This window comes from Sus scrofa, chromosome 14 (assembly GCF_054392235.1).
Source record: "Sus scrofa isolate SSC_HxYL_T2T_F1_AM1 chromosome 14, Sscrofa_HxYL_maternal_Yorkshire_Landrace_v2.0, whole genome shotgun sequence".
Classification (NCBI taxonomy): domain Eukaryota; kingdom Metazoa; phylum Chordata; class Mammalia; order Artiodactyla; family Suidae; genus Sus; species Sus scrofa.
This window is the reverse complement of record NC_139396.1, coordinates 95927932-95948408: the sequence shown is the minus strand read 5'-3', so window position 1 is coordinate 95948408 and position 20477 is coordinate 95927932. Positions and strand designations below refer to the sequence as shown.

The 20477-nt window shown below is 41.8% G+C and overlaps 1 protein-coding gene across 14 annotated transcripts in view; it reads right to left on the bottom strand.

Annotated features, from left to right (window-relative positions):
• The window catches only part of SGPL1 (sphingosine-1-phosphate lyase 1), an 83431-nt gene that overhangs the window by 30894 nt on the left and 32060 nt on the right, over positions 1-20477 (bottom strand). For 7 of the 14 annotated variants that reach the window (XM_084997243.1, XM_084997240.1, XM_084997245.1 and 4 more), the window contains 2 exons: positions 8502-8582; positions 3398-3563 (listed from right to left, as the gene is read on the bottom strand). In XM_084997243.1, the coding sequence (XP_084853369.1) occupies positions 3398-3563; positions 8502-8540 (205 nt within the window). In that variant the 5' untranslated portion in view covers positions 8541-8582. The remainder of the gene's footprint in view (positions 1-3397; positions 3564-8501; positions 8583-20477) is intronic. The other 7 variants (XM_005657411.4, XM_005657409.4, XM_005657406.4 and 4 more) reach the window with 1 other exon arrangement.

Below are 20477 nucleotides of genomic sequence, written 5' to 3'. Positions count from 1 at the left end.
CCCCCCTGCCACGTCCAGGTCTTATCTACCCTTCCAGGTCTTATCTACCTGTGTCCATCCCGTGTTACCCTCTCCCCCTCGGAAGGGTATCCAGAGTTTGAAGATCAGCAAAATTATCACTTGTCCAGACTTTAGACCCTAGGGCACTACACTCAAAGCAACTCAATGTTCTTTCAGCAATACACAGAGTACGTCTATGTGAGCAAGGGGCTGAAAATACTATCAAAATTATCTCTAATCTCTGAAGAGAAGACATTTCTCTCTGTGTCTAAAATTCAAGTTGGGGAGTTCCCGTCGTGGCACAGCAGAAATGAGTCTGACTAGGAACCATGAGGTTTCGGGTTCGATCCCTGGCCTCGCTCAGTGAGTTAAGGATCTGGCATTGCTGTGAGCTGTGGTGTAGGTCGCAGACATGGCTCGGATCTGGCGTGGCTGTGGCTGTGGTGGAGGCCAGCAGCTACCGCTCCAATTAGACCCCTAGCCTAGGAACCTCCATATGCTGCTGGTGCAGCCCTAAAAAGACAAAAATAAATAAATAAGTTGGAAGTTACAAAACAAAAAGTGGGCTGGGTATGTAAATGTATTAAGTTACATGAAATTGCCAATATTCAACAATCTTTGACCTATGAACGAACTACATTTTATATGGTTCAACATGAATCTGATTGAGAAAGAGATTTATATATATAAACAGTGGTTACCTCTAGGTAACAAGATTTTAATTTTGTTCTAATAGCTTATCTATATTGCCAAACTTTATACAATGAACATGAACTGCTTTTATAAGAAAAAATGTTATTCGTAACATTCCCAATAGCTAGGAGTTCAGCTCACAAAGATTTCAATGGCACATACCACTCACACTGCTACTATTAATTCTCTCATGCAATGCTAAGAGGCCAGTACATTCTTTTTTGAACACTAAAGGCAGGTAGGTTAAGTGCCAAGACCTAAGACAGCTGTGCTTCTACTACTACCAGTCAGATGCAATGCCCACAGGCACCATGGGTTGCCCAACTGAAAGGTGAAGTAGATCCCAAAAGCTAATACTAGCCATGAGTTTCTGTCGTGGCTCAGTGGAAATGAATCTGACTGGCATCCATGAGGACACAGGTTTGAGCCCTGGCCTCGCTCAGTGGGTTAAGGATCCGGCGTTGCCGTGAGCTGTGGTACAGGTCGAAGACGCAGCTCAGATCGGACGTTGCTGTGTCTGAGGCGTAGGCTGGCAGCTACAGCTCCAATTAGACCCCTAGCCTGGGAACCTCCATATGCCGCAGGTGTGGCCCTAGAACAGACAAAAAAAAAAAAAAAAAAAAGGAAAAGTATATAGAATGGTGGCTGTCAGGAGCTGGGGAGACAGAAAAATGAGGGTTAGTGTTCAGCGGGTACAAAGTTCACAATAAGGAGAAAATTGTGGAGATAGGATGGTAGTGATGGTTACACAATGTGAATGTACTTAATGTCACCAAACTGTCCATTTAAAAATGGGAAAACTGGCAAATTTTTATCACAATAAAAAAAAAGAAAGAAAAGTACATTTATTGCTACTCTTTAGAGGCCTCTGGAATAGGACAGAATGGTGGGCAGCAATGAATCAAATGCTCCCCAGGAAAGGAATAAGCCTCAGCAGAAGGACAAGGGTTGTGTCCATTTCCAAACCATGGAACAGAGAAGCAGGTTAGTCTGTCTAATTTGTCAAGAGTTTATGAGAAAAATCTTGCAATGACTGGCAGCAGAAACTGAGGACAGGGGGTGTTTTTTTTTTTTTTTTTTTTTTTTTAAGCTGAAATGAACTAAAATTCGGACAGGGCAGTCATGTCTCATTTCCACTTTAATTAAGAGCAACGTTTACTCCACCATAACTTGGCAATGTTATTAGAACAACTGGATAGCTGTCTGCATGTAAATAGAGTAAACAGAATCTGGCCTCTAAGTTGACTTTCCCGGGGGAAGAGGAAGAAAACAGAAAAAAAAATTAAAGAGCCCCTTCAGGAGTTTCTGTTGTGGCCCAGCGGTAATGAACCCACATGAGGACACAGGTTTGATCCCTGGCCTCGCTCAGTGGGTTACGGATCGGCATTGCTGTGGCTGTGGTGTAGGCCAGCAGCCACAGCTCCGACTAACCCCTAGCCTAGGAACTTCCATATGCTGAGGGTGCAGCAATAAAAAGCAAAAAGCAAAAACAAAAATGGAGCCCCTTTAAACAGGTGTTATCAGGGAAGCAAATGGTTATGGAAATTTTATTACATTTTATTTATTATTTATAACCATGAGAAATTTTCATTTATTACTTTGAAAACACTTTTTAAAAAACTGAAGTAGGAGTTCCCACCATGGTGCAGCAGAAACGAATCTGACTAGGAACCATGAGGTTGTGGGTTTGATCCCTGGCCTCGCTCAGTGGGTTAAGGATCCGGCGTTGCCATAAGCTGTGGTGTAGGTCACAGACACAGCTCGGATTTGGCGTGGCTGTGGCTAGCAGCTGTAGCTCCAATTAGACTCCTAGCCTGGGAACCTCCATATGCCATAGGTGCAGCCCTCGAAAGACAAAAAGACCAAAAAAAAAAAAAAAAAAAAAAGAATAGTTGATATGTAACGTTGTGTTAGTTTCTGGTGCAGAGCACAGTGATTTAATTATACAGTGGTGTTTGCAGAGGGTGTGTGAAGGGTGTTAGGAGGGATGATTTATGAACTGATCGCTAATAGACTTCTCATCTTGCACACTCCCTGAGACATGGCTTCCTCTTTCCATGTCAATCTGGCTCCCCTAGTCACTACCCAGGGGGTTCAAAGTGCACGCTCCCCTGACAGCACAGGTTCAATTCCAAGAGGACAGGGACTCTGTGTTACTGTGTGGACATCCCTAGCACACAGCAGATATGCCAATGGTCACTACACTGAGTGCTGTTCTAATTGCTCAGAATCTTTATTGAAAGGATGGCCTAAAATAGAAGCAAGAAATTCGTGCTTGGGGATCTACAGGTGACACAATTATGTTCTAGGCAAGAAACTGAAAGTGAAGAAGGTTTAAGCCACAGGCTGACACATCTGTGGATCCTTAAACGACTAATCTTTTAGGGATTTTTATGTAAACTGCAAATTCAGAAAAATCAACATAAACAGTTAATTACACAAGTGTCCTGCTTTACCAGTCAGAAGCCAGTGTCCTGCTTTCCATCAAAACAAATTTTAAAAATCCAAACCAAACCAACCTGGAACTTCCCATGTGGTGCAGCCAGTTAAAAATTCAGCACAGTCTCTGGACTGGGAACTTACACATGCCACAGGCACAGCCAAAAAAAAAAACCCAACCAACCAACCAAGAAATCAGTCCAATCATGAATGTTCCAAAGCTAACATAACCACTACACCTTTATAGAGGGGACCATATACTTACTCTCTGGCTGGAAGACAAACTTATATACCCAGACTATCAGCAGGGTCCACACGACACTCCATGCAATGAGCTGCCAGGGCTCATACTTGGTGCAATGCCCATTTACATAATTCTTGGCCTTTGTGGAATACACCTCCAAAATCTCGAAGTAGGGCTCAAAGGCCTTCTAGAAATACAAAAGGAAAAAGAAATAGTCAGAAAGAGAAAGGAAATCTATTCTTAGTTTGTTCTTCAGCTCTTATTTTTCAAGGGCAAGGCTATTCATGATCTGGCCCTACTCCAGCAATAATCTTATCATCCTCTGAAGTCTGCAAAGCTTCTGCTCTGGGAACTCCAGTGTACATTGTCCCTTACCAATCATGTGGACTCTGACAAAGTTTGTGATCTTCTATCTGTAAAATTAAAAGTTAAGCCAGACCATCATTTCAGCTCTGAAGCTTCTATATGGCTGCAGTATTCACTGTCCCACTCTCTTAACTCAAAAGTAATCCTCTCAGTATAAATGTCCTTCTCCACTTTATTTGAATCTTTCTCATCCTCTAACCCAAAAGTCAACAGACTGTTTCTGTAAGAGGCCAAAGAGTAAATATTTTAGTGTTGCAAGCCAGTCTCTGTCACAGTGACTCAACTCTGCTGTTGTAGCACAAACGCAGTCATAAAATAGTGGGTAAACAAATAAAAGGAGTAATATTTAATTAGAGATGCTAAAAATTTGAATCATGTAATTTCGTATATCACAAAATCTTCTTCTTATAATCACACTTCAAAATTAAAATAGCATTCTTAGGTCATGGTCTATACAAAAACAGGCAGCAGGCCAGATTTAGCCCACAGCCTGCTCTGAGGTCCTATTTGACTTAAGAACTCTTAAAGCCGGGAACCGTATCTTATTATTACGTGCATCCCTCACAACACCTGGAGCAAAGAAGAAAAAATCCTCTTGTCTGAAAATTACTAGAATATCTGACTCATGAGAATTAATCGCCTCCATTATCCTCCTAAGTATCCATGTGTGCCTCTGTCCAGAGCTTGTCACAATGTGCTCTGCAGTCTACTCACCTGCTCCTCATCTCCCTGACAACATGATTAGATGCCCAAAGACTGACCAGATCCCAGTCCTACTCACAAGCCCCCAGAGTGGCCCGTACAAAATAAGGTCATCTTTGGTTTGCCATGCAGTCACTTACGCAACATTTATGAAGCATCTCCAGCATTTAAGGCATTGAGCTGGAGGAGCATTAACGTCATTATCTTAAGTTGTTGCCCTTACTGAGCTTACAATCCAGTGGGAGGGGTCTACACACACCCTTGCAGACACAGAGGGACACACATGTATATAAATGAGTAATTAGAACTCGTCAGGACAAACACCATAAAAGGATGGAAATGAAGTGCTAAGAGAGACCACTAAGGAAGGCCTAACTCGACCTGAGGGGAGGTGGGGAAATTATGACAGACGATAAAAATCCAAGCTGGTTGAAAGGGTAAAAGGATGATCAAAAAAAATTCTCTGGGCAGAAAAGTCAACAGAAAAACGAAGTCACACCAGGAAGAGAGACTAGTAGCTGCAAACGCATAAAAAGAGTCAGAAAGGCAAAAAAAAAAAACGTTCTGTGTAGTAAGAGCGCAGGCTAGATGAGGGCAGAGACCGTATCTATCTCATCCAAAGCTAAATCCTCAGCATATACAGAGTGCCTGGCAAACAATCTGTACTGAACAAAAGCCTGACAGTGATAAAGTAAATGATGAACAGATAAATTTACAAGAACACTGAGGCTGGGAGAAGTACACTAAGTCTAGATTTTAAATGGTCTGGGGGGAAAAAAAAAACATGGAGATGGAAGCATAAATTGATGGGCACTTTTTGTAAAGTGATTTATTTCTATCTCAACTTTTTTTTTTTTTGTCTTTTTTGGTCTTTTAGGGCCATGCCCATGGCATATTGAGATTCCCAGGCTAGGGGTCCAATCAGAGCTATAGCTGCCAGCCTACACCACAGCCAAAGCAACACTAGATCCAAGTTGCATCTGTGACCTACACCACAACTCATGGCAATATGGGATCCTTAACCCATTGAGCAAGGCCAGGGATTGAACCCGCGTCCTTGTGGATGCTTGTTGGGTTCATTAACCACTGAGCCACAACGTGAACTCCCCTATCTCATAACTTTTTAAGTGTATCTTCATTTTGACCCAGAAATTCCATTTTTTGGTTGCACTTACGTATAAAAAGACATGTTCAAGGATATTCACTTCAGTAATTCTTTGTAACAGCAAAAGAAAATATAAAAAATGTAAATGTCCACTCATAAAGGAATGGTTAACAAACAATAATATACATATTTTATGTACCCATACTATGCAACATTAAAAACAAGACAGATTTAATGAATTATATAGAAAAATTTCCAGAACACAAAGTTAAAAAAAAAAAGCAAATTGCAGAATGACAATAAAAAAAGACATGGTTTATTAATCAAGAGTAATTTTTTGTTAAAGATAACTCATAGGAGAGGAATAGAAAGAGGACAAAGATTAGAGACAAAAAGTTTAAGGACTGTTGAAATAATCCAGGGGAGAAATAAACTGGGTTTAACCTTAAGCAGTATGGTATCGGGGGCCAAAAAGTAGTATGGATTTGAAAAACATTTTTGGAGGAGGCAAAGAGGGTTTTGATAACTTATGAGAGATAGAAAGCATGGAGTGGGGAGAACACAGAACAAATTTTCAAGTTCAGGTTTGAGAGACTGGGAAAGTAGTGACAGCATTAACCATAGTAGACTACGAGGAGAAGGGAAGCGGAAGATGGTAGGGGAGATTTTGAGAAAAAGATAATGATACTGGTTTGCATTATGTTCCTGTTGGATGCAAGATTCTAACAGGAGCATGAAAGCTTAGGAGGAGGACAGGTGCTTACCTAATGTTTGTTGAAAACATTTATAACCTTAGCAACTAGGCTGCAACATAAGGTAATTAGCATTAAGCAAGTACTGTGTTCCCAGAGGGCTATCCATGGAAACACAGCCTGCCTGCAATCCCTTCACAGTTCCTGGAGGCCATTCCCTAGAGCCCACTGTTGCTATCAACAACCTCAAAGCTGCACAGCAGTGGTCGTGCTGGTCAAAACCTAGGAAAGACCAGAGGAGTCTACCATCGTCCAAGGTGTGTCATAATTTCCATCGTTATAAAGAATCTTCTAGTGTTAAAAGCTGTCATCAAACCAAATGGTTAAAGAGCGTATATGAATGGGATGATGGAAGAACATCATCATTTAGATCAGCTTTTCCCCTGGTAATTCCAGTTCCTAATTCACTAAGAAAACAGAAGTTACCAATGTCAAAAGATGACTGTAGATATTATCACCTCTTTGCCGCAGCACTGACTGAACAAAAATGTTAACTGGTATGAGGGAAAGAGCAAAGAATGAGCAAATGTCAGAGTTCCTGTTGTGGCGCAGTGGTTAACAAATCCGACTAGGAATCATGAGGTTGCGGGTTCGGTCCCTGCCCTTGCTCAGTGGGTTAACGATCTGGCGTTGCTGTGAGCTGTGGTGTAGGTGGCAGATGCGGCTGGGATCCCGAGTTGGTGCGGCTGTGGTGTAGGCTGGCTGCTACAGCTCCAATTAGACCCCTAGCCTGGAAACCTCCATATGCCTCGGGAGCGGCCCAAGAAATGACAAAAAGACAAAAAAAAAAAAAAAACAAACAACTTTCTGTAATGGAAATATAGATCCAAGGCATTAGAAAACAATAAAAATAAAAAAAAAAAGAATGAGCAAATGTAAACTACTCCCATTTTTAGAAAGTCTATTAAAATATGAAAGCATTCCTTGCTAACGTGTGTATAATTATATTCTGCAAAGTAAGTTTTCTTTGTAATTAGTATAAGAAAATAACGAGAATCTTGAATTCAAATCCACACACACACACACACATGTATCTCCTTAAGAGAAGATAAACAGAAACACCTCTTTTGGAGATATATTTCTTTTTCTTTTTTGCCATGCCCGAGGCATGCAGAAGTTCCCAGGTCAGGGATTGAACCCGCACCACAGCAGCGACAACACCAGACCTTTATCCTGCAAGGCCACAAGGAAACTCCAGGGAGATATATTTTGTACTCTCTTACAGGATGCTACTGCATTTGGATGGGTCCTAGCAAGCTTTCTGAGTAGGAAACCAGTTGGTCACAGAAACTGCATCTCCTGGCCTCACTCCCAGGTCCTCCTAGGTTACCACAGACCACCTAGGCTGTCTCCAATGAGGAAGCACCACACAACACCCGCAGTGCACGGTATTAGTAGGGCTCTGGGGGGTAATGCACGCTCTTCCTTGGAAAAGAGGGTGCGGCAGTGCCTTGGGGCCTTGTAAACAGTGCCAACCCCAGGCTGGGTTCTGATGCAATAGTCCAGCCCTGGGGAAGCTTACCGTTAAAGTGCTGAAGAGAACTTTATAAATCAAGCCCACGTTTGATATTTATAGAGGCCCGGAAGCAGGACGGAACAGCGTGCCTAAGTGCATGCAGACGGGCTTGCCTCAGATTGGACACTGGGAACCTGAGCCTCCTGGCAGTATTCAGCACTCTTTCGATTCATTCTCAGTTCACGGACAGACGATCACTAAACACACTGCAATCCTGCACCATCCCAAGAGTTTTCTCTTCACAACTTAGGTTCCTGGCAGAATACACCCTGGATATATGGTAACATCCAACAAACAAACTAAAATTGCATAGCTAGGTCCTGACTAGAGATGAACATCTAGATAGAGATGGCACAAGAACTTATCATAATTACCATTGCCCGCCACATCTTTTCTGCTTACAGAAATACATTTTTGTCTATATACACTACAAATATATTTATAATTACAGTATCTGGGCTTCTGTTTATTTCAACTGAATCTACACCTTGTGTCTCTGGAACTATAAGAACTATGAACGGTCATCTATGAAGGCCACTGGTTTATGATGCAACTCCAGGCAAATTACTTCACCCATCTGTGCCCCCGTTTCTTTATCTAGAAGTGACACAGGATAGTCACAAAATAAACAGTGTCTGTGGACATGTGTATCGGTATATATGGATGTTCATCCCCAACACTTGCCTGACAGAAGTTTCGGTAAAACTTCCACAAGTAAAGCATTCTTTCCTTCGCACCTTGTTATAAAACTGGAAATGTATTTCTCTAGAGGAAAAAGCAAAATACCATGCTCGATGAATGTATATAAAATGATGGCAGAAAATACCTTAAATCTTTTAAAAGTCTAATTTTAAAAGATAAACTTCTGGATGAAGACTTAAAATAGTAACAACTTCAAGATGCTATATGGTCAAATAAGGATGAATAAACGAAGCAGCCTTTCTCTTTTTATTCACCTCGTTTCCAATCTAAAGATTTAGCTTTTAGCTGATGCCTAAAAGACATTAATACTCAATAATAATATTAGACAAAAGACAGCTGCTAGACTTTATGGGAGTTTGGCAGCCTACCATTCTCACATTGATCTCCTTCACCCCCCAAATCACTGCAAGGGAGCAGACATTTTCGTGAACCTGACATGACAGTAGCAGTCTACAAACTCTGTAAACTTGGTCTTTTCTAGACCATTGACTTCCAAACATTACCAATATGGTCTCACAGAAATGCATTTTACAACACAAACTAGTCCACATAGCAACAGAAAGATATATAACTGTTAGGGGCTACTTGGGGGCTCATTGTTACAATGGCTCTTTCTGCTGACCCATGAGATGGACCACCTTGCTCAGGCGACATCCTGATTTCGCCGATGGTGGAGACTTTCTCAAGACCACGAGACCCTTCCCCCCACACCGTGGGAAACCACACACCTCCAGCTTTCTCAGGATTATGAGACCACCCTACCAGAAGACGCCTTCGACTTTCTGATGACTACGTGACCACCAGAGATCAGCTACAGGTGAAAGATAAATTAAACTCCCCCGGCTTCAGGGAATCCAATTTCCCATCCTCAGGGGTATAAGAAGGCCCCACAAGAAGGGGTGGGGGCGGGGCTGGCTCTTCTCAAGGGTGGTCACCCTCTCCCTTTCCCCTCTAATAAATTTTCTTCTCTTTGCCTGAACACGCGGCTCGTTCTATTTCTCTCCATGCTCGCCTTACAATAACCAAAACAAATGTTTCCAAACTAATACCTAACACCTTATTGCTTGAGATGCAGTTGCATCTCTTTCACTATTTCTTCCTTCTTTTTTCAAATGCTTGACCCACTAAATTGATTCTGCATCCCTCTAAATGGGTCATGACCTTGAGGTTTAAAACCAGGATCTCAGGGTGATTTCACTCCTGGCTTCCTTAAATTTAGAATGCAGCGAAGGGATTTAACACTACGGGTTTTTTTCCACTCAACACAATCTCGATGTTTTTTATACTTAAGATTTATTCTCTTAACATTTTTGTGAGGCCAGGATTATGATGTGATGAAGCAACTAAGTCTAAGAGATTCAGAATTCTTCCATCGCAGTTATTTTCCTACCAGTACAACCCCACAGCTCTCCCCAATGATATTAAACTCTTTTCAGTCCCTAAATCACTTCAAGAGAACAAGATCCCCTTTCCTTGAGAACTAGTACTGTACTTAACCAACTGCCAATTAGGCAGTGATTACTTTTTTCCTATTAAATTCCTTGGTTATCAAATTATACCAGAAGAAACATTCCAAAAATGAGTAACACTGAAAGGAGACACTTTCAGACCCATACGGGATGGTGTACCTTTCCTTGGAGCTAATACAAATAATAACAATCCTTTCTCCATTATTTAATAGGGGTGAACCAATGGAATACATCAAAATCATCCAGGAGCTTTTTTCAGAACACCCCACCCACAGGTTCTGAGTACAGAGCAGAGCCTAGCAGTACATGTATTTTGGAATCTCCCCCAGGTGATCGTGACAGACAACCTTTTCTCTCACATGCCCCCTTCTCTCCCCATGCCCTTCTTCTACAAAAGAATTACCCAGTAATTGAGACGGGGGTAAAAAGACATCCACCGAGCTTTCCTGGAAGTGTTAAAGGCAGGGCCCAGCCACATCCATCCACAAGAGCAACTCGCTGCTCATGGCCAGTATTTATTCTTTGTCCAAATACTAGTGAAAATCAAAATCTTCCACCTGCCAATGCTACAGAAAAAAAAGAATTTGTTTTTCCTCTTTCTTCCACTTCCTCACCCCTAATACGACTGCACAGAACAACTCAATAGTTTTTCCAGAAAAAAACAGAAACCTGAGCTTTAAAGCAGGAATGAGTAGTTCCCGTTGTGGCTCAGTGGTAACAAACCCCACTAGTATCCATGAGGACACAGGTTCGATCCCTGGCCCCACTCAGTGGGTTAAGGATCTGGCATTGCCGCGAGCTGTGGTTTAGGTCCCAGATGAGGCTCAGCTCTGGCATTGCTGTGGCTGTGGTGTAGGCTGGCAGCTGCAGCTCCAATTCGACCTCTAGCCTGGGAACTTCCATATGCCATAGGTGTGGCCCTTAAAAGTAAAAAAAAAAAAAAAAAAAAAGGCAGGAATGAGCTGCTGAGTCAAGAAAAACCTGTTTTACCCAGTTCACTCACTGCCTGTCTTCAGATCATATAGTACTCTAAAGATTGAGACTCAAACAAGGGAGTGATTTTTTTTTTTTAAGTGCAATATCCAAACCAATTAAATTTTTTTTTCTTTTTTTTATTTTTAAGGGAGTGAAGTTAAAATATAGAAGAAAGGAGTTCCCGTCGTGGCGCAGTGGTTAATGAATCTGACTAGGAACCATGAGGTTGCGGGTTCGGTCCCTGCCCTTGCTCAGTGGGTTAAGGATCCAGCGTTGCCGTGAGCTGTGGTGTAGGCTGCAGGCGCAGCTTGGATCCAGCATTGCTGTGGCTCTGGCGTAGGCCAGCAGCTACAGCTCCGATTCGACCCCTAGCCTGGGAACTTCCATATGCCGAGGGTGCGGCCCAATAAATAGCAAAAAGACAAAAAAATAAAAATAATAAAAATAATAAAAATAAAATAAAATAAAATATAGAAGAAAGTCAAAGAGTTAAGCATTTATTCTCACTCTACCACTGCCCTGAAAACAGAAGAAAAAAAAAATTAACTGAATCTGATTCCCTTTCATATTACAATGTACAGAACTTCAAACAAAGGAAACAGGTAAGAAAATACTATTGTCTTTAGAGCCGTAAAAGGCATTAAAGTTTATCAGCAAAAATAGATCACAAGCCCAAAGGCAAATCTCCTTTGGGTCATTAAAGAGGTAGGAATTGAGCAATAAACCAAACAGCCATTCTAGCCAACCAGTGGTGACTGTGATACAGAAACGTTTGAAGGGACTGAGTCATCATTTCTTAGGAGGCAAAGAGCAAACCAGATACTTCCCCCAAAATTCCAAAATATGTAACTCAAGAGCTTCAGTCTGAGTTTATCTCAAAAAGTTTAACTGTCCAAAATTTCCCTTAGAGCCCTGCCTCAAGGTTCACAAGTCTAACTGTTTCACACTTAACACTGGAGTATTTGGGCAAAGCACCTCACCATCCCTGAGACCCGATCTTGGCCCCAGAAAGGAGACGGCCCGGCAATGTTCTCAAGTCATTAGACGTGCACTCACAGAATATCCAAGCTCCTGAACTCATAGAAGCCGACAGCCTCCCAAACTGCCACATGGTCCCTGAGAAGTTTTTATTTTTTCACTTGTTGTCAGGACCAGGCAGCAAGTGAAGATGGATGCTGATTCTGTCAACTAATCACTCTGAACACCTCTCTTCTGCAAATACATCAAGAAAGGCACTTTGGAGAGCGTAAACTAGCAGAGAAGACTGAAATGCACAAAACTAAGTTCAACAAGCAGAGGAACAGGCTGAGGGATGAAGAGGTAGGGGCAATTATGGGTTTTCTTGGGGAATACATTCTCAGCCTAAGGGAAGTCAGAAAGACGGGGCACAAGTACCCTGCAAACTTGAACATGCAAAGCTGCCAAATTTGCTGTGAACACCCAGACTCTGTTACATTTAGTAAATGGCTTAATGTGCACATGCACAGAAGTTATCTTTCAAAGTACAAAGGATATTTTCATTATTCTCTGAAGACTGGAAGGGAGAACTCCTTGGATAACAAACAAGGTCTAGTGGAAATAATCCCACATTCTTCACACAGAAAGGAGAAGTCTTGACTTCCCTGAGCATACCACAACTGGGGAAGAAGTCTCCAGGCTTCTCCCTTCCTGGTCTGACCTTACTAACAGGATTATCTATTTACTTTTTTGGCTGAGTTAAGACAGCTAGATTTTCCAAATTATAACCAGTTATAGAAATCACTTTCCTTCAACAGTCATGCTGCTATTAGAGATGAGAAATACTGAATACATGCCCAAAAGTGTAACCTAAGTAAGCTGCAAGGGCTACTTCTCTAAAGATAACATGTAATCTTGTTCAAAAGAATAAACCAGAGACCTCTGGCACTTACTGAACTGAACCTCTATGCAACTGGACTTTGCTCATCTCCAAAAAATAGATGCCATTGTTAAAATTCAACAAAAACTTTACAAAAAAAGACATAACACCATTTACTCACAGGGTTGTTGTGACTATTTAATGCAGTAAGGCAGTAAGCAAATGACTGTAGATAATAAACACAGCTAAGTATCTGATGAATTTGAAATCTCTGATGATAAACATTTGCCTTTCCCTTTCAGTAAGCAGCAAGGAAAAGTAACCTTTGCAATGGCCCAAGCAAAGTCACAAAGGTGGAGCTGCAAGAGGCCTGAAGTGGTTTGATTCCCATGCCTGTGCTGTATTTTCTTACAGATGATGGTAATAAATGCATGTTAATAGTGTGCCGCTCCTCAGTTTTGTAAGATGGATGTTAGGTCAACTCTTAGCCTTCATTCAACAACCTAATCCATTCAAGAGAGTTCCCGCTGTGGCTCAGCAGTAATGAACTCGACTAGTATCCATGAGGACGCGGGTTCAATCCCTGGCCTTGCTCAGTGAATAAAAGATCTGGTGGTGCCGTGAGCTGTGGTATAGGTTGCAGACATGGCTCAGATCCAGTGTTGCTGCAGCTGTGGTGTAGGCTGGCAGCTGCAGCTCTGATTCGACCACTAGCCTGGGAACTTCCCTATGCCATGGGTGGGGCTCTAAAAAGGCCAAAAAATAAAAGAAAGTTCTAATTCATTCAGAAGGTCAAAAGTGTCCCCTTACCTACCTACAAAACAGGATTAAACCAATTACCTACTTATGTTTACAGATCGTAAACCTGATTTCGGTCATCCATGACAGAATGTTGATGACTGCTATGGTCATGACTCATGAGAAAGCATCTGAAATCTTAAGCTTATCAAAAAGGGCTGGATAATGTAATGCTAGGCTTTTCCTCCACCCTGGCAGTGATACAGCTCAACAAGGAGCAGGTCCACAATGGCCCATCCTAGACTCCTTCCCATTAGAATTTGAAACAGAATTATTGATTTGCCTCAACTATCTCAAAGACTCAGCACTGTTAAGACTAAAACCCAAGACAGGATTAATGGATTCCTTTCTAGACCCATCTGCCAAAATGCATTTCAAAGGAGTGAACTCAAATGCCTCTCAGGAAAAGCCTCCCCAAAAGAAGGTCTTCCCATTACCAAGCACAACAACAACTACTCAGGTTCCCCAGAGCTCCAGAGGATTATGATTTCAACCTTGGAATTAACTGCTACAAATGGTGTTTTACAAATCTAAACTGTGCCCTTAACAGAGCCCTTTTAATACTCAAAAAGAACCAAGGTTGCTTTGTTTCCATTGAATGTTTATTAATAGTTCTAGACTAGATAAACAAGAATGCAGAGAAAAGGACGGGCATTTCACATTTTAAAAAAAAGTGCCTACGCTACTTTCAAGTAAAGAGTTCTCAAAGCTCTTCCCCTGCTAGTGTGCAGGTAACAGAAATTTAAGACTTGTGATTCAAAGCTAAATCCAAAGGTTATATATTAAGAAAACCCTGGAGTTCCTGCTGTGGCACAGCAGAAAGGAATCCGACTAGGAACCATGAGGTTGTGGGTTCGATCCCTGGCCTTGCTCAGTGGGTTAAGGATCCGGCATTTCCATGAGCTGTGGTGTGGGTCACAGATGCAGCTCAGATCTGGTGTTGCTGTGGCTGTGGTTCTGATCATGTAGGAGAAAATGTCCTGATAAAAATGCAAAAAGGAGAGACCCTGGCCATGATGACTAAGCAAAACCTGGCCAACTACCCCTAACCACACCTCCGCCACATATCTGCTTCTGTAAACTTGCCAATTCTCACTCTGGTCCGCCAAGCACGGACCCGGAAGAACTAGCCCATAAAAGCCTTGTGAAACCCCTCTTCAAGGTTCAGACTCCAGAGAGCCATCTCCTCTGAGCCCTCCGGCGTAATAAGCCTGAGTTCTCCAACTCTCCAAGTGCTCACTTGGTTTCTCAATGGGTAAAAGAGCTGATACACTGCAGCCACAGAGCTGCTGGAGCTGGTACACTACAGCCACAGGGCTGTCGCCAGAGCTGATGCGCTGCGGCGCAAGGCTGCTGGGCAGCTGCCATAACAACTGGTAGCTATGGTTCCGACTGGACCCCTAGCCTGGGAACCTCCATATGCCACAGGTGTGGCCCTAAAAAGACAAAAACAAAAAAAACAAACAAACAAATATTAAAAAAAAAAAGAAAAGAAAACCCCATGGGAGTATAAACTGGTACAATCACTTTAGAAACCTGTTTGGCAGTATACCTCATAACCCAACAATTAAATAATTCTATCCAAAAGACATATTCAAGAACATAGCAGTATAATTCATAACAGCTGAAAATTAGAAACGTAAATGTTCATCAACTATAGAATAAACTGATATTTTATACACTAAAACTACCCAACAATAATTTTAGAAACCACTGTTACATAGGACCATGGCTGAAACTCACAGACACAATATTCAGCAACTAAGACATTCACAAAAGAAAACAGACTGTATGTTTCCATTTATATAAAGTTCAAGAATCCAGCAAAACCACCTATAATGAGAAGAATGACAACTTTTAGTGGGTATCAACTGGGAGGGATATGTGGAAATTGTGGGATGCTGGACATTTTTCACATCTTGATCTGGGCAGAGAATACGTGTATCCACATGAAAATACTCACTGGCCTGTATAATTAAGAATCATGTCCTTCAAAAAAAAAAAAAAAAAAATCATGGAGTTGCCGTCGTGGCGCAGTGGAAACAAATCCAACTAGGAATCATGAGGTTGTGGGTTCAATCCCTGGCCTTGCTCAGTGGGTTAATGACCCGGCGTTGTCGTGAGCTGTGATGTAGGTCGCAGACGTGGCTCGAATCCTGTGTTGCTGTGGCTCTGGCACAGGCCAGAGGCTACAGCTCCAATATGACCCCTTGCCTGGGAACCTCCATATGCCATGGATGCAGCCCTAAAAAGACAAAAAAAAAAAAAAAAAAAAAGAATTGTGTCCTTTACTACATATGTTATACCTCAAAAAAGAAAACTCCACACTTTTTTTTATTAATTCAAAAGTGATTTATTCACTTCATGAGATAGCAACACATGAATAAGTTTGTCAAGCTGTGTAGGAGCAAGAACTCTCACGTACTATTGTTAGGAGTATAAAGTGTATCAACCTCTTTTAAAAAGTTTGGCATTATCTAGTAATGTTAAGGATGTGCATTCCACTCCTAGGAATAAATCCCAGAAAAACTCTTATACTTGTGATAATTTGTTGTATATAAGAAAGTTCATAGCAGTAACATTCAAAAAAGCCCCAAGCTGGAAACCGCCCAAATATATCCATCATCAGTGGAATAGATAAATAAATTGTGGTAATCACACTGTGAAATACTACACAATAGTGACAATGAATGAACTAAACTACATGCAACAACATGGATGAATCTCACAGAAGCTAAGCAATATGGGAAAATCACCAATATTACATATCCATTTGTACCAAGTTGAAAAACAAACAGAACTAAAATCAGGGATGCACAGATTAGCTGGTAACACAGTGGTTTTTTTCCTTAAATAGCAAGGGAATAATTATTCCAAAAGTCAAGGTAGTAGTTATCCCTTGAGGAAATGGGAAGAAGATGTAACCAGGGTAGGGTACATAAAACTAGGGGTAAATATTCTGTTTCTTAACCTGGGTGGTAAATATATTTCTTTATCATTATTCTTTAAAATGAGGATATAGGCTTTATACACTCTTCTTAATACCTGAAGAATTCAGGCAAGCTCTTCTCCTTCCCCTTCCTCTTCCTACTGAATGAAATGCAATCCTGGGAGCTTAAGCTCAAAACAGCCATCCTGGACCTGAAGGGGGATGCACTAGGAACAGTGGAACCTTCTCAAAGACCTAGGAATCGCTGCATCAGCCACCAACTGTCTACTCTGGGTTTCCCTTACTTTAGAAAAATCTACTTCTACCTTTTAAAAATCTAAATTCCTTTAGATCTTTCTCTAATATACAGCCAAACCTAATCCTGATACACTCAGCGATCTGGACAAATACAAAACATTGTAACAATCAAAGCTGTCCAACAATGGAAGGGACTCCTGACAAAGTATCCGCACCCACTCGAGGTCGGGCATGGCAGAAGGGATTCCCATACGGTAGGGAAGCGGGACTGGAGCATTTCTAAAGGCCCTCCTGGCAATTAAGACTCTTGGGCATTCCCTTCGTCAGCAGTTAACCATCCCAACTAGGATCTATGAGGATGCAGGTTTGATCCCTCGCCTTGCTCAGTGGGTTAAGGATCTGGCGTTGCTGTGAGCTGTGGTGTAGGTCACAGATGTGGCTTGGATTCTGCGTCGCTGAGGCTGTGGCGTAGGCCAGCAGCTACAGCTCTGATTCCACCCCTGGCCTGGGAACCTCCATATGCCGCGGGTGCAGCCCTAAAAGACAACACAAAACGAAACAAAGCAAAAAAGATTCTAGGGCTTCTACAGGAACGGAGCAGCTCTGAAGCTGTGGCAATTCTTCACCTCTGCATCTATCCTTCTGCTATCAGTGAGAACATGCCTTTTCCATAACATTCCATGTCCTGTGTTCTTCAAGACTCTGCTCACACACTATCTTCTCACTTGTACTTTCCAAAACTAACTTGACCTTGACTTCAGTATGCCAGGCATCCTCCCTTTGCTCCTACAGATCCTCTACCGGACCTTCTCCAACTCTGGTATGTGCCTCACAGGGTGGTCCTCTGAATTAAAATCACCCAGGTTCTCATATCCTCTGGTTTCCGCTTGGGTTTGACCAGTGAAAGACTCTAGCATATCAGAGGGTGGGAAAGAAAAAGTCTGACGTCTTAATTTCCCTTCATTCCCTTCCAGGTAGGCCACTGGTTGGTAGTGGCTGCATTCCTACCCTCTCTCTCCTCCAGCTAAGCTCTCTCAAGGTTCCAGACTCTCTCTTGCCATTTCAGACTTAAAAGTGATAATGGCTCTTAGCCCTGCGGTGTTTCACCAATCCCTGGTGGGGTTCCTTAACCGTGGGCAATTACACAGCTGGAGTGTGCCAGGAGATAACTGATACAGGCAACAAACGACTTCCAACCTGCACTGTTCCATCTTCCCAGATGGCTCCTGTCTCCCCTTACCCCACAGCGAGGTTCTTCTCTCAGTAACTGCATTCTGTATGTTTCCACATATAGACTGATCCACTACAAATCAATTCCCTCTGGAAAAGTCTTAATCCCAGGCCAATTTCCATTTCTGCCACCAATGTGTACAAACTGTATACAGTATTAGATCAGGCAAAGCCTAATTAAGAAGGTAAATGTTACTAAAAATTCCTGACACATAGACTGTAAAGTCCAGCCAAAGACTGGGGTTTATCTATTTATTTGGGGTTTATCTACTTAAAACTCCTTTTTCCTTTAGACCAAACACTGGAGAAATTATCATAATTATGATTATAGTTTGCTTTATTTATAAGATTGGAACAATGCCCAAAACGGCATCCATCCTTCCATGGCCAAATTATCAACAAAATTTTAAACATCCTAGGAGTCCCAATGACTCTTCCCTCTTCCAGACAATCCTACAAATAAGACCCCCAGAATCAAATAACAGAAATGAGCTTTTAGTGTCAATCTGTCTATTGAATGCTTAAATCTTTTTTAAGATTTATAAAGAAAGCACCCCTGAAAAAGATTCAAAGTTCAAAGATAAAGCTCTAAGATCTGGAAAGATCTGATTTTTGAATCCCCAAAATAAAACTGACATGGGCTTACGGTTTCCAAATTGAGAAAAGAGTGCTGCAGAAATGCTGCCAAAAAAGGTTCTTGGAAAATTTATTAAGTTGCACAAAATCATGCTGTACACACCCCAATATATTTTCCAAGTAGCAGAGCTTGATCCATGGGCAAAATAACCCCAACTATCACTGTGACAGACCCAATAAACTCTAAGACTTACCGTCCCATTCATATGAATGCACAGTCTGCACAGGTGTTATAGAACCTAGACCAGGGTTTCTCATCCTTGGCATTACTACCAAGTCAGGTAATGCTCAGTTGCTGGGGACTGTACTGTGTGCACAGGAGGGCATTCATTTGTATCCCTGACCTCGAGCACTCTTCAACTATGACAACCAAAATGTCTCTAGACATTGCCAAATGTCCCTGAGGGGGCAAAAATTGCCCCTGATTGAGAACCTCAACCCTAGATAAATAATTATCACTCACACCCCACCCAGCACTACCATGGTGCTTATGGTAACTCTGAGTCATCCATGTGGATAGATCTGTGGAGTAAATTTAGCTTTATAAAGGGCCGTTTTCTTAAAAGCTAGAAGTATTTGGCAACATGTAAAGTGATACAGACCTCTAGCACTAGGAAGGAGGAGAGTATGGTTGTCAAAGTGCAGAAAGATTGCTCAAAAGTTTCCTAACTTGAATTTCCTCTGAAAGCATCACAATTCTCAGATGAATGAATATACTCACTCATTTAGTCTCTCTGAGACACAGGTGGAAAGTATTACAGCTCATGGCATAAATGAGCAAATGGAAAAAGGCAGGCAAACCACCTTAATCAAATGAGGGCAAAATCAAGGGCAGGAAAGCACTGAGGCATCACAGCCCAAAGAGCCCTCCTCTGGATCCCAAGGTCTGTCATATATGGACTCCAGCCTGTCTTCAAGTTTTAGTGCCAGGGTATACTGTCTACACAAGTGGTTATCAACCCTGTCAGACCCAATGCCCTCCTCTATAACAAATATTTTGTAAGGTCCCTTATTCTGAAATGAAATTCAAAGATAACATTATACCTAGACATACTTTAAAGATTTCAATATAAGACCCCATCTGCAATACAAGGGAAAAGAAACAAGAAGATCTACATAATAAAATATATAGGTTCAGACAAGAGTCGACTATGAAACAAAAGTATCCTCTTCCAAAGTACCCCCTAGAGGGTGGAGCTATCCTACCCCTCTTCCTCTACACAAACCCGCTCTCAATAGTCACAAGTTCAGCAACCTCCGTCCCTTACAATGAATATGACACAGAGGCAGTATCACAAAGTAGATAAGAAAGAGGAATCAACTGTGGTTAAAACACTGCTCCACTGCTACAGTACCCTCTAGTTCTAGTTCTTTACATATAAAGGGAGAATGCCAGTAGATTTTTCAAAGCATTTTTGTGAAAATTGGATGAGTATGTAAAGTATCTATCTCTGCATCTAACACGTAATACTTGCTCTATAAATGTCAGCTATCAGACTTATTGCTCTTGAATCTACCTCATACTGTGGCTTAGCCTTTGTCCATCTTATTCCCCCAAAAGAAAGAATGGATGACTGGCTATCCATTTCCCAGAGATATTCTAAAAAGGATTCATGTATAATATAAATAAGAAGTTGCATCATGTGATTTCTGAGGTTGCTTCTGAATCTGGGATTCTACCATACACTGCTTAGAACTGAGGTGGAAAGTATTATGGAAGTTCCCAGGCCAGAGAATGAACCCAAGCCACAGCTGTGACCTCCACTGCAGCTGCAGCAACACCAGATCCTTGAACCCCCTGCGCCAGGCCAGGGATCAAACCCGTA